The sequence below is a fragment of the Dendrobium catenatum genome, unplaced genomic scaffold (genome assembly GCF_001605985.2).
Source record: "Dendrobium catenatum unplaced genomic scaffold, ASM160598v2 fragScaff_scaffold_1016, whole genome shotgun sequence".
NCBI classification, from domain to species: domain Eukaryota; kingdom Viridiplantae; phylum Streptophyta; class Magnoliopsida; order Asparagales; family Orchidaceae; genus Dendrobium; species Dendrobium catenatum.
The window spans coordinates 411,813-423,944 of NW_021319478.1; the positions used below are offsets into that span (position 1 = coordinate 411,813).

Consider the following 12,132-nt stretch of genomic DNA (forward strand, 5'->3'; position numbering starts at 1 on the left):
TACATAAAAAGGTTGGAGTAGCTCCAGTGGAAGATAAGATTAGAGAGAGTCGCCTTAGATGGTTTGGTCAGATTAAATGGAGGTCTTCCGATGATCCGGTTAGGAAAGTTGATGTATTAGATTTGACTTATATTAAGAAAGGTAGAGGTAGACAAAAAAAAAACTTGGTTAGAAAATATTAGAAATTATCTTTCTTTATTAGATTTAAATAAGAATTTGACTTTTATCTATACACAATGGCCAAAAAGGATTCATGTAGCCGACCTCACGTAGTGGGACAAAGGTTGTTGTTGTTGTAGTATGATGATCATAAAATAATGAGTCATTTTAATAATTTTAAAAAAATGAAAAATAATCAAAAATTAATATTTTATGTTTTTGAAAAAGAGCCCATTTATATATTTCATAGATTTAAAATTATGACATAACAGCTTCGAAAAAATAACGCCTGATTTTAAGTTTGGCAAATGGCAATTCAGTTTCAATTTGAACAGACCGAACCGCTAAACTTTATAAATATTTCGGATATGAAATTAAATAGACATTAATGAAATTTTAATAAAATAAATTAATAGATACTATACACTTAAATCATTATCCTTACATTTATTACGCATAAATGAAATTTTCAAAAAAAAAAAATCAAAGCAAGAAAGTTAAGTGAACTTATAAACGGCAGTGATTTTTATTTTAGTATTGCATGAAAATTCAACACAAATGCATGTAAAAAAAGAGTTGTAAGAGATCAAAGTTTTCACACATAAATTCATATACATCAGTTTAAATGATTCTATGAATATATCTCAATGATTATAAATGATTTCATTACGCTTAATTTATGCTTAACAATAATCACAATTGGGCGGCAATCCAATGATTGTGGTCGAGCGGTGATGCTCAGGTGGAGCATTAGGGTTATTTATGCATCAAAATTCTATTGAAGCTCAAGCCAACATCCAAGTTCAAACTTCTTGTCGGGATTAGTGGCTTATTTATAAATTTTTAAGAGTAAGATTTCCCATAAATACAATTAAAATGCTAAACACTACATCAAAATTTCATTATTTTGGATTTTTATATTTATCTTATCAAGATGCTTAATTTGACTATAAGTCTGAGATATTTGGAAAACATTTCATCCTTCAATTATTGCTTAAACTTTTTAATTATATTTGGATTTGGTCTCATTTCGATTCGGATCAAATAACTTTTCGTATTGATGGATTCGCATCATCAATATGTAATTAGAAGTTTCTTCGGGTAAATGTTCAGATGATCTTGAATTTAATTTTAAAATATTTTTATGCAAATTTGTATGGAGTTAAATAATGTAAATGCTCTAATGATATTGAATTTAATTTTAAAACATTCTAATGCAAATAATAATTAATAAAGTTATTAAGTTACATAAAAAACATTCCTGCACTAATAAAATATATATATTTCAGTAAAAAAAATATGGTTCAGTAAAGCATAACGCATCATCTCATGGCAAAGCCTTAGCGGATTAGTCTTTTTTTTCTTTCTTAATGATTTCCTAATTTTTATAATTATAAGAAAAACGCGTTGATTAATTCTGTAAAGTGTAGTAAGCAACGCATGCTTAGTCCCTTGGGAAGTTGATTAAAATTGCAATGCTGTCCTTAGCCAATTATATACGTCCTCATTGGAGAACATGAAAGAAATCTTAATGTTAAATAAGATGTACTTTTTAATATGATGAAATATATTTATTATTGATATGTCACAAAAAATTGTTTTAATTAGACAAATCTTGAAGCATATATAGGTTGCCAATTTTTTAAATTAAACTTAGAGCCATTCGAACTCCAATTTCAGTAAGCTTGTAGGCCAATTGAACATCTCGACAAGATAAACCCAACGACACTAAAATCGGTCCAATCAAAACCCAAATGGACACAATTCAAAGTACATAAACATATTTGAAAAGTTCAAAGCATAAATTGGATGTCCAGTGATATCCAAATATGGCATGCTTATAATTGAATCGACCGGCTCGACAAGACGAATCCAACGTGCTCAAAATCGCCTAATTCTAACATCATTTTGGTACTCAAATGCTTAATGAACTCGCTATGATGAAGAGAATTGATATTAGCCATGTGATTAACCACTCCGATTTTGTCTTGATCTTCTTCATATTGACGGAGTATGTCACTCACAAAAATCTATAAATAGAACTTTGCTCTATCACAACCCAACTCGATATGCATGATATCACACAGGTTATATCGTGTCACATTGTGACAAGACTAGCCCTAAAATTTAGTTGGATAAGTGCTGAAATAAAAATTCTAATTTATATATTAATTACACAAAGTCATTATTGAATGCAATATAAAATGGAAGACTACTCAATCATAACATGATTTCCTATATAACATCCAAAAAAAGGAATCTAAAAGCTATCTAAGACAACACTTGGCAAAAGAGAGAATAACAAAATAAAAATCAAACACGCAAAAATCAAAACTAACGTAAACATACCTACATCATAGATTGGAGCACACTATCCAACCTACTCAGCTCTTTTCTTATCCTTCTATGGTCCTGAAAATAAAAGGAAAAGCAAGGATGAATTAACACGATTCGGTAGGCTATTATAGTCTAAAATAGAAATCAATAACTAAAATCAAAACAACTAAAAGTATTATAATAAATCAAATACTAAGAGCACTTGAAAGAAAAATGAATTGAATCATATGCTGAAATTGAATTCAATTAAATAAATCTTGAAATTAATTGAATTATAAATAAATACATCATAATGGTTATTAGAATTGCTCTTAGGCTCAGATTTTCAAATATCTTTGTTATCATGGCACCCACTAGTACCGGCATAACAGAATCCCACCTCGATTACCCACTAACTCCGACATCACAACACTTTTGTAACAGAATACCACCTGGGTCACCCACTAGCACCGGAATTTTTATTGCCTCAGGTTACCTGACGCAACTATACGTTCGGTATTGTTTCAAATCGCGACACCTGGCAGCCTCAAATACCCGTAATGACCCGACACAGCCCATACGCTTTAGCACTGACGACAATCCTTCCGAACACCTTCGTCCGACTACGGTCCTACTGACCAAACAAATATGTCAACTCCCTCTTGAGAAAAACTCTCATATTACTTGATTCTTCCAACTCCCACCATGCAATGTGTTATATCTGTTATATATATTTGTTACATCAAGCTAAGACCTTCCCCCCATTGAAGGATCTCATTTGTAATCAACAATAAATACTAATATAATCATTTTAACTGGGTCATTCCCTCTTTTTTTAGGATTTTTCATGTAAAAATCTCGTTGTCTCTTATTACTCTTGCACCCCTATCTCTTTATTTGGTTGTGTTAAATCTACGTACAAACTTGAAAGCTAAACTCTATATCTCTCTATCACCATAAATATTTTAGGACACAATAATTAGTATTTTATATTCTAATAATGTAATATATTGCTCATGAAATATATATTATTTGCCTATAAATCAATGTTATAAAATATTATATTTTAAAAATTTTATAACTTCTAAAAATCTTATTCTTAAATACTCCTGCAGTGAACTGATATCATTATATGGATATGAAATGAAATATATTTATAAAGGGTAAAAATATTTAAAAAGACAAATCAAAGCTTGATAAGTTAACATATTTATTAAAAAGAATTTTTGCTAAAAATTAAATATATTTAAAATGGGTAAAATTAAATATATTTAAAAGGGTAAAAATATATTTAAAAAGGGTAAAATTATTTAACTCTTTAGCTCTTTTGGTCTTTTTTCTACGTGATTAAATAAACATGCTTAATTTTATGTCCTAATTAGACCATTAAATAATCGTGCATAGTTTCCATTAAAGCGCCACTATGAATTGCTATCACCTGCAAACTAACAGAGTCCACAATGGCCCACAAAAAAATCTAACGAAGTAATAGTTCCTTTGGACTTATTTGCTGGGCCGAAGATTTACATAATGGCCCACCAAAAACAGATGCTATAAGGGGGCGGTTTAGTTTGCTAAAACATGAAATGCAGTGTAAAAAAAATACAGTATAAAAAGAATATTTTAAAATTATTAGGATGAATAAAAATCAAATATAGATGAATATTTTTTATTTAATTTAAAATAAAATAAATGTAGTATAAAGTTCAATTATCTGCAAAGATGCTGAAACCCCTCATCCGACAAACTACACGTATATTTGCTACATAGCTTCTCATGGATGAACTTCTTTTGAAATTTAATTCAAGTACTTCAAAACATTATACACAGATAAATACAAAAACACACAAAATTTTATTCCAAGAATAGCTTATATTGTGCCACATCCACACGCAATAATCACATTTAGGTTTCGTTTGGGACGATTTTCTTATTGCAACTTAAAGCAATTTTTTAGTGCAAAATTTGTTCTTTTTTATAATAAAAGATTGTCTTAAAAAGCAGTAAGAAAGCCGTCCCAAACGAAGAATTAGCTTTTTTTTTTTTCCTTAACATCAAAATGAAAACTTGAACACCATATCATGCTTGTAAACCTCTCCAGGATTAACAATCTGTGAGGGGAATTGCAGGTGATTTACAGAATCAGGAAAGCCTTGTGTCTCCAAACACAATCCAGCATACTTTTCATATATCACCCCTCCCTTACCTTCAACATGATCAAGGAAATTCCCAGTGTAAAACTGGACTCCAGGCTGGTTTGACCAGAGCTCAAATTGCCTCCCTGATCTTTCGTCTTTCACAATAGCAACCTTCTTCATTCCATTACCATTAACAACATAATTAATGTCGTAGCCGCCTTCAACTTCATCGATTCGGCTTCCGACAGTCTGCGGCTTGAGGAAGTCATAAGGAGTCTCAGTGACTGAGGAGATTGATCCAACTGGGATTAGATTTTCATCTACTGGAGTGATAAGTGAAGCAAAGATCTGAACTTTGTTGGAGAGAATTGAGCCAGAGTTGTGTCCACCAAGGTTCCAGTAATTATGCTGGGCAAGGTTTACCGGCGTGGCTTTCGTCCTCGGCGAGGCTTTCATGATGACACTTAGCTCATATGGACCCGAAATTTTGTAAGTGACAAAAACGTTGAGATCGCCGGGAAAGCCTGTTCAAGCGTTTGATGTACTAGTAGTATTATTGCTCCATCACAGGATATTATTTTATCAGAACAAGAGAATAGTCACTATTAGCATTCTACTGACTTTGAAGTACATCAAGGTTTGTACACTGTGTTTAGCTCCCAAGAACAAGCATGCTTGGATGGTTTGCATTGTTTTAAGTTGCCGCACAATGATATCAACAACTCAAGAACCAAAATCTTCATACCAAAGTTTAAAAAAGAGAGGATGTTTACAATGAAAATAAGGAAAGATATTTCGAATGTCATGGTTTTCATGCTAATAGGTGTGTCAATAATTGACATGACCCGAAAACCCGACTCGAACCCGACCCAAAAATTCCAGATTAGGATCAACCCGTACCCGAAATGGGTTGGGTTCAGGTTCAACAATTCGACCCGTTTCAAAAGTTGACCCTTTGACCTGAAATTGACCTGTTTTGACCCGAAAACCCGTTTTGACCCAGAAACCGAATATTGACCGGTTTTTGACCCAAAAAGTGGAGATTGAACCATTTTTTAACCAAAAACTAGCAATTTTTTCACGGCCCCGGGTCATTCGGGTTGACCCGGACTCGAAGCGGGTCAGGTTTGGGTCCAAAAAATCAACATGTTTGCAAAAATTGGTTGGGATTGGGTTGACCCGAATAATGCCGAATTAGTTTCGGGTTCGACCTGAACCCAACCCGTGACCTGAAATTGACACCCCTAATGTCAAAGTGTTTAAATAAGATAACTTCAATTTGAACTCAAGAATTATTGGTTAATCAGCGAAATCTATTCAAATATAGAGAGAAAAAATAATAAAAAACAGAGAATAATATTAACACTTAAAAAACATACAAAAAACTTTATAAAAGTTCACCCAATAGACAAAAAGATAAACAATTTAAATTTTCATTGCATATTTTTTCATAGGGTCAAAGTTAGACTCCACAAATTAACATTAACTTCATAATTTATAGCTAAAATTAGACAGAAAGAAAGGGACCTTTGAAATGAAAAAATAAGAGAAATGCATTGGAAATATCATGGTTTGTTGACTATTAAGCATTAAACCTCTTCACAAGATGTTTATCAAATAAAATCCAAAAGCCAAAGCTTGTGACCTTGATTTTTTCAATCATATTCACATTTCAAATTTATAAGAGCTACTAAAAAATTTTTTTTGACCAATTAATATCAGCATAGATAAGCCATACCTTGTTCCCCATCAAAACTGTAGTAATAGAATGTAATGTAAGGAAATTCCCCATCTACCTTCTCGTCTACTGTCCAAAACACACGGCTAAATCCTCTATGACCACCTAAAAATTCAGCAAAAACAATCATAAAGAAGCTCTGCAAAAATTACATGCCAATTCTAAAAAATTCTGAAAATTAAATTTACCATGAAGTGAATTCTTTCCATCATTAGGATATAATCTATGTGCAGTTCCATTTAGAACAAATCGAGACCCTGCAATTCTATTGGCAACCCTACCTATCAATGCTCCGAAGTTAGTAGTCCCATTCTGATCAGAATACAAAAACTACAGGTTAGCACTTACAAGGAAATTCATGAACAGTTTTAAGATTCATATTATAATATAGAAGAAAATTATGATCAGTTTTAAAAATTATAAACAAAGATAATAATTTACTATTTTTGCAAAAAAGAATAACATATTCTAACATATATGCAGAATTTCTTGATAATCTGACATAAATGTCAGAGCTTTGAAACATTGATATTATTATTATTATTATATGTTATTATTAGAATCTATTATGAAATTATGCAAATTAGATCTAACCTTAAAAGTAATGTCATAATTGTACATAAACGGCAATATTAATATGAGGTAGATGTTGACTTATTACATAATAAAGACAGAATAGGTAGGACCCCCAATAATGGTAGGTGTTTATATGTAATATCCCCAAAATTGGAGGTTATTATTTCTTACCTCCATATTCAGTCAATGATATAGTAGATTAATTTCCTCTTAGCATAAGGTGTGTAAAAGAGCTAAAAAATTATACATATATTTGTCATGTTTACTTATTTGGGAGCGTTTAGGTCAATTAAGTCAAACTCACACATACATCACATACGGGAGACTCGAACACAAGACCTCTCGATTGATAACCAAAGCTCCCAACCAACAGATCAAGATGAGTTGCGTTCTTATTTACTTGTTAAACCAACAAAATCAAACATATACACTACTATCCTTGTTTGCAACCCCTAGCTATGTAATAGGTATGATTGATTATTCTAATCCCCAATTATTATTATTATTTTTGCAAAATTTTAGAACTATTGCACTTTAACAAATAAAATAACCCAAACTAAAGGAAGTTTTGTGCAAATAACACATAGACTGATAAACTAAAGTCAAGTGAAATCAGCAATGGACCAAAGATGACCTCATCAATACAAATAGTTCTTGCTTATCAAATCAAAAAGACAAATATTGGGGTGAACAAAATCCTCAAAAGGCTTACAATATATGGACCAATCCCTTCATATCCAAGAGCAACATCAGCCAAATTCCCTGAAGAGAGAGAAAGCAGTTAATCACATTCAGATAAACTGACCACTATTTCGACTCAAGAATGACGAAAAATTGCATCTTTGATGCATTATGATTTATATCAGAGAGAAAAATCCATGACGAAAATTACGAGAAAAAAAAAAAACAGACCTTTGGAATCTGGGAGGATAACGGAGAGTATTGTAGCTCCCCAGTTTGTGAGCTTGATGGAGAAATCCCCTTTCCTGAGTTCATAGATTCTAGCGGTCTTCCTCGGGGTTGAAGAAGATGAACAGATCAATGTAAAGGAGATGAAAAGAACGAAGAGCAATGCTCGAGCAGTGGCCATGGCTGGCTGTAACGAAGAAGTTTGGGGAGAGGTGGGGAAGAAGAAGGCGACTCAAACTGGGAGGGGAGGACAAGTCCGTTATATATCGCGGGCCGAAAAACAGGCAAAGGATAGGGTTCAACGGGATAATAACAAAGATGGGAAATAAAAAGAATTAGGATAAATTTTAATGTTTTTGAATCTATTTTAGGATGAGTCGATATCTTATCCTTAAATGATTTTTTTTCGAAATAAAATATTTTTTTTTTAAATTGATTGCAGAATACAAATCAAAATAATTGCAAAAAATTTTAAATAGTCTCATATTATAATTGTATATGAAGTTCATATTAATTTAATATCAAAGAAATTATCTTAAATTATTTTTTTATAATGAACGGATTAAATTAGAACAATATTATTTTATTAGAATTAAAATGCTCATATATGAATTATAAAGGGATTATTTTGACATTTAAACTTCAAAAAAATATATAGAGAGAGAGAAATATTTCTGAAATAAAAATTATTATTGATCGCAGAGCGTGGAAGTCATCTTTGCCCCAAGTTGATGTGGATAGGAAGAATCAACCGAACTTATCTTTTTTAATATTAATTTTTCTTGTATAATATATAGAGAGAGAGATAGAGACATACTTTCATGTTTATGTAGATCAGATTAATTGGCTTATTATAAAAAATGAACGCGATTCAGTAAATTGCTGATTATGAAATAATTTGAATCTTAAAAGTCTGAAACTTGTCAAATCTGAAGTCATTTAAAGTCTTGATCGAAAGTTGCTTGTAAGATATTTTAGGCAACATAACTTGGTCTCTTAGGGGAACAATTATTACGTCCTCTCATGATCTGACGTAGAGTTATGTTCGGCCGCCAATAACATGTCGCCACGTGCTCTTACTCTAAATCGTGCGGCCCGACGACTTGACTCGGAGCGGAACCCAGAAATGCTATGTTCGCGATTTTCTCGGTATTGCTCGGTATTTGCTAGGTATTGCTTTGTAAAAATGAGAAATACCGCTCTGTGAAGACCAATACCATGCAAATACCGAGTTGTACCGAGTTTTTTACAACTCGGTACAACTCAGTACAACTTGGTATTTGCTCAGCATTTGCTCTGTATTGTTCAGGATTTGCTCGGTATTGTTAGGTATTTGCTAGGTATTGCTAGAAAAAACTCGGTACAACTCAGTATTTGCTCAGGATTTGCTCGGTATTGCTAGGGATTTGCTCGGTATTGCTAGGTATTTGCTCGGTATTGCTAGAAAAAACCAGGTACAACTCGGTATTTGCTCGGTAATGCTAGGTATTTGAAATATATCCAAAAGGTGATGGGTGTTGTTCGGCTCGTCAAGGATTTAAAAAAATGCACGTGCAAGAACCCAAAAAACTGCAGATCGGGTCGACGTCTTTTCTTCCTGCTACGTGGCGCTAATACATTGGTGGCCGAACGTACAGGAACGTACGTTGAATTCCAAACAACTGTAAGGTGTATCTGATTTGCTCCATTCGAATAGCAAAAATATTTCTAATCGGTGGAAGGTGAACAGTGTTGCACTGTTCACCTACGTGATTTTTTTGTTTCAGCCGGATTTGTCGAAGAAACATGCGAAAGAGGAGAAAAATGATTATCTTCGCCAAAGAGCGCAAAATGGAGTTCGATTGGAGATGAATCACGGCATTTTTTAGTTTCACTTCATTTTGGAGTGAAAGATGGGATTTTCGGTTGGAGATGCCCTTAGTTGCGAGCTTTGACTACTAACTAAGAGGTTTTGGGTTTGAGTCTTATATATATATATACTTTTTAGTACAAAAAATTCATAATCATGAAAAAAAATTTTATCTGATTCAGAATGAATTTTCTACTTATTCAATTCACTTTGAGATAATTACTATATAATAATTAATTTATTACTCATGCATATAAACTATATTTTCATAATGAAAGCATTAGGCTGATTAAGCTGAGTACACCCAAATAATTAGCAGCTAATGATCAGTAATTAAGTATCCATAATGCTGGCCTTATACATCAGAAAGCATGGTGGTAGTAATTATATATCTGCTACTGCGCTGCTGCTGCTGCTGCTGCTTTAAGTATGATGCTGCGGTGGAGGGCTCGGTGATGGCTGAGGCAGCTTTGCTCCATCAACTGATACCAGTAGAGACTTATAATTGTAATCCTGACATAAAAATTTAATATTTATATTAAAAATTCATTAATTTAATTAATTATTTTCATTATTTTATTTTTAACGTGCTGTAAAGCTCATAGCAACAAATTTCCAGTCATAATTAACTTACCATTTTATTGATCTTCAGCTTCGCATTACCTGCTCCACGTTGTTCAAAGTAAGGAATGGGAAAACTAATTAGGAAGAAAAGGAATTATGAAGAGTGATTAAGGCTTCGTTTGGGACAGCTTTTTTATTGCTTTATAAAACGGAGTTTTAGTATAATTTTTTTTATTTGGGACGGCTTTCTTATAGGGACGGCTTGCTTATTGCTTCTTAGAAAGCAATAAAAAACCGTCCCAAACGAAGCCTAAATTTTTGTTTGGGACGGCTTTCTTATTGCTTCTTAAAGCAGTTTTTTAGTATAAAAAATTTAAAATTTTGATACTAAAAAATTATTTTAAAAAGCAGTAATAAAGCTGTCCAAAGGCAAGCCTAGGCAGCTTTCCTACTGTTTTTAAAATAATTTTCTAGTACGAAAATTTCAAATTAAAAAAGATTTTTATACTAGAAAGCTACTTTATATAATAGTAAGAAAGCTGTTTCAAATGAAGCCTACGTTTTTAATGAAATGCTAACCTTTTTCAAGATGATTATTGTCATTGCTATTTTGAGGCAGAAGAAGCTTAGGCATGGAGGAATCTGTATATAGGAGAGAAGGAAATTAATTTGCCTTCTGAATTTTCATTGTTCCGGTTTAAATAAGGCTATTGAGGCCATGGTGGACTAAGAATAAGAATATTATTTTATAGGAGCCACTAATAAGAATCTGAATCGAGTTCGAGTGAGTCGAGCTCGAATCAAGCTCAAAATTCTCGTTTCAAATTTTATCAAATTTGGATTGATTATTGAGCCGAGTTGGCTTAAATTTAAATGATTTTTTTTTACATTGTTTTTTTTTTTCAAAATAAAAATAACAAGAACAATAAATCTTTATCCTACTACGTGGGGTCAATTATAAGAATCATTTTTTTCATTGTGTCCTATTAAGAATAAAATTCTCATTTACACCGAATAAAAATGTAATAATTTTAGGGGGTTTTACATGTATAACACTTAAAACTATCATATTTACCTATTAAACACCTAAAGTTATCTATTTACTAATATACCACCTCAAAACATTTAACTTAATAAAAAAAACCACTCCGTTTGTTCCGTTCGCTCTGGTCACAGCAAACGTCGCAACTCCGCCCTCTCCGACCTCGTTCGCCTCTTCACCGTCCCTACGGAACCTACCAAAGCCATAGGCCTCGATCTCTTCTTCGCCGACGCACCGTTCCCCGCAGATGGAAAATCTGAAGTCGAAGGCATATTCGATCCACCTTACTACGAATGGTTCCAATTCAGTAAGAGTTTTGTTTTTGGTTGGGAAAGTTTTTTGCTTCAATCAGGAATTACCCTATGTGTTATTCTGTATCTCTTCACCGTCCCTGCACCTCGGCACTCCTTGCTCCCATCATTCTTTAAATAGACATATCTCTTTCCAGTTACAAATCCAACGGCTATATTACGGATTGCTTTGATAGAGTGGATGGGATAGTACCACTCAACCGATTACTGTTAAGATCCAACCATATGAGGCTCTTGCAGTCACCGAGCTCCGATGGAATGGAATCGGAGAAGGAATTGTTTCCAAGCTTAAGGATGGCGAGATTCTCAAGCCGGCCGATTCATGACGGTGTCTCGCCGGTGAAGTGGTTACTGGAGAGAGAGATCCGGTTGAGATCGGTGCAATTGCTGAGACCAGAAGGGATTGAGCCGGTGAGAGCATTGTTGTCGAGGATAATTAACTTACCATTTTATTGATCTTCAGCTTTGCATTACCTGCTCCATGTTGTTCAAACAATACTGTTAATAGTAAGGAATGGGAAAACTAATTA

The 12,132-nt window shown here is 33.0% G+C and overlaps 1 protein-coding gene and 1 long non-coding RNA gene across 2 annotated transcripts; both read right to left on the reverse strand.

Annotated features, from left to right (window-relative positions):
- Window positions 1–4,319: 4,319 nt before the first annotated feature.
- On the reverse strand, window positions 4,320–8,255 carry LOC110114297 (aldose 1-epimerase). Its single transcript, XM_020847134.2, has 5 exons — window positions 7,840–8,255; window positions 7,640–7,689; window positions 6,540–6,663; window positions 6,352–6,456; window positions 4,320–5,137 (listed from the first exon to the last, which is right to left on the reverse strand). The coding sequence occupies exons 1-5, from the start codon at window positions 8,015–8,017 to the stop codon at window positions 4,530–4,532; spliced, it is 1,065 nt and encodes a 354-aa protein (XP_020702793.1). The 5' UTR covers window positions 8,018–8,255; the 3' UTR covers window positions 4,320–4,529.
- Window positions 8,256–9,899: 1,644 nt separating this feature from the next.
- LOC110114325 lies at window positions 9,900–10,962 on the reverse strand. The gene is made up of 3 exons (XR_002305231.2): window positions 10,829–10,962; window positions 10,320–10,348; window positions 9,900–10,198 (listed from the first exon to the last, which is right to left on the reverse strand). It is a non-coding gene; the product is annotated as an uncharacterized LOC110114325 (long non-coding RNA).
- Window positions 10,963–12,132: the final 1,170 nt, after the last annotated feature.

Bases quoted from the DNA above. Each gene is read 5' to 3' on its own strand.
- LOC110114297 (XM_020847134.2), bottom strand. From the start codon at position 8,017: ATGGCCACTGCTCGAGCATTGCTCTTCGTTCTTTTCATCTCCTTTACA. The intron at 7,690-7,839 runs GTCTGTTTTTTT...CTCTCTCTTCAG, and splicing joins TATCCTCCCAGATTCCAAAG to GGAATTTGGCTGATGTTGCT. The intron at 6,664-7,639 runs GTAAGCCTTTTG...TATTCTGATCAG, and splicing joins AAGGGATTGGTCCATATATT to AATGGGACTACTAACTTCGG.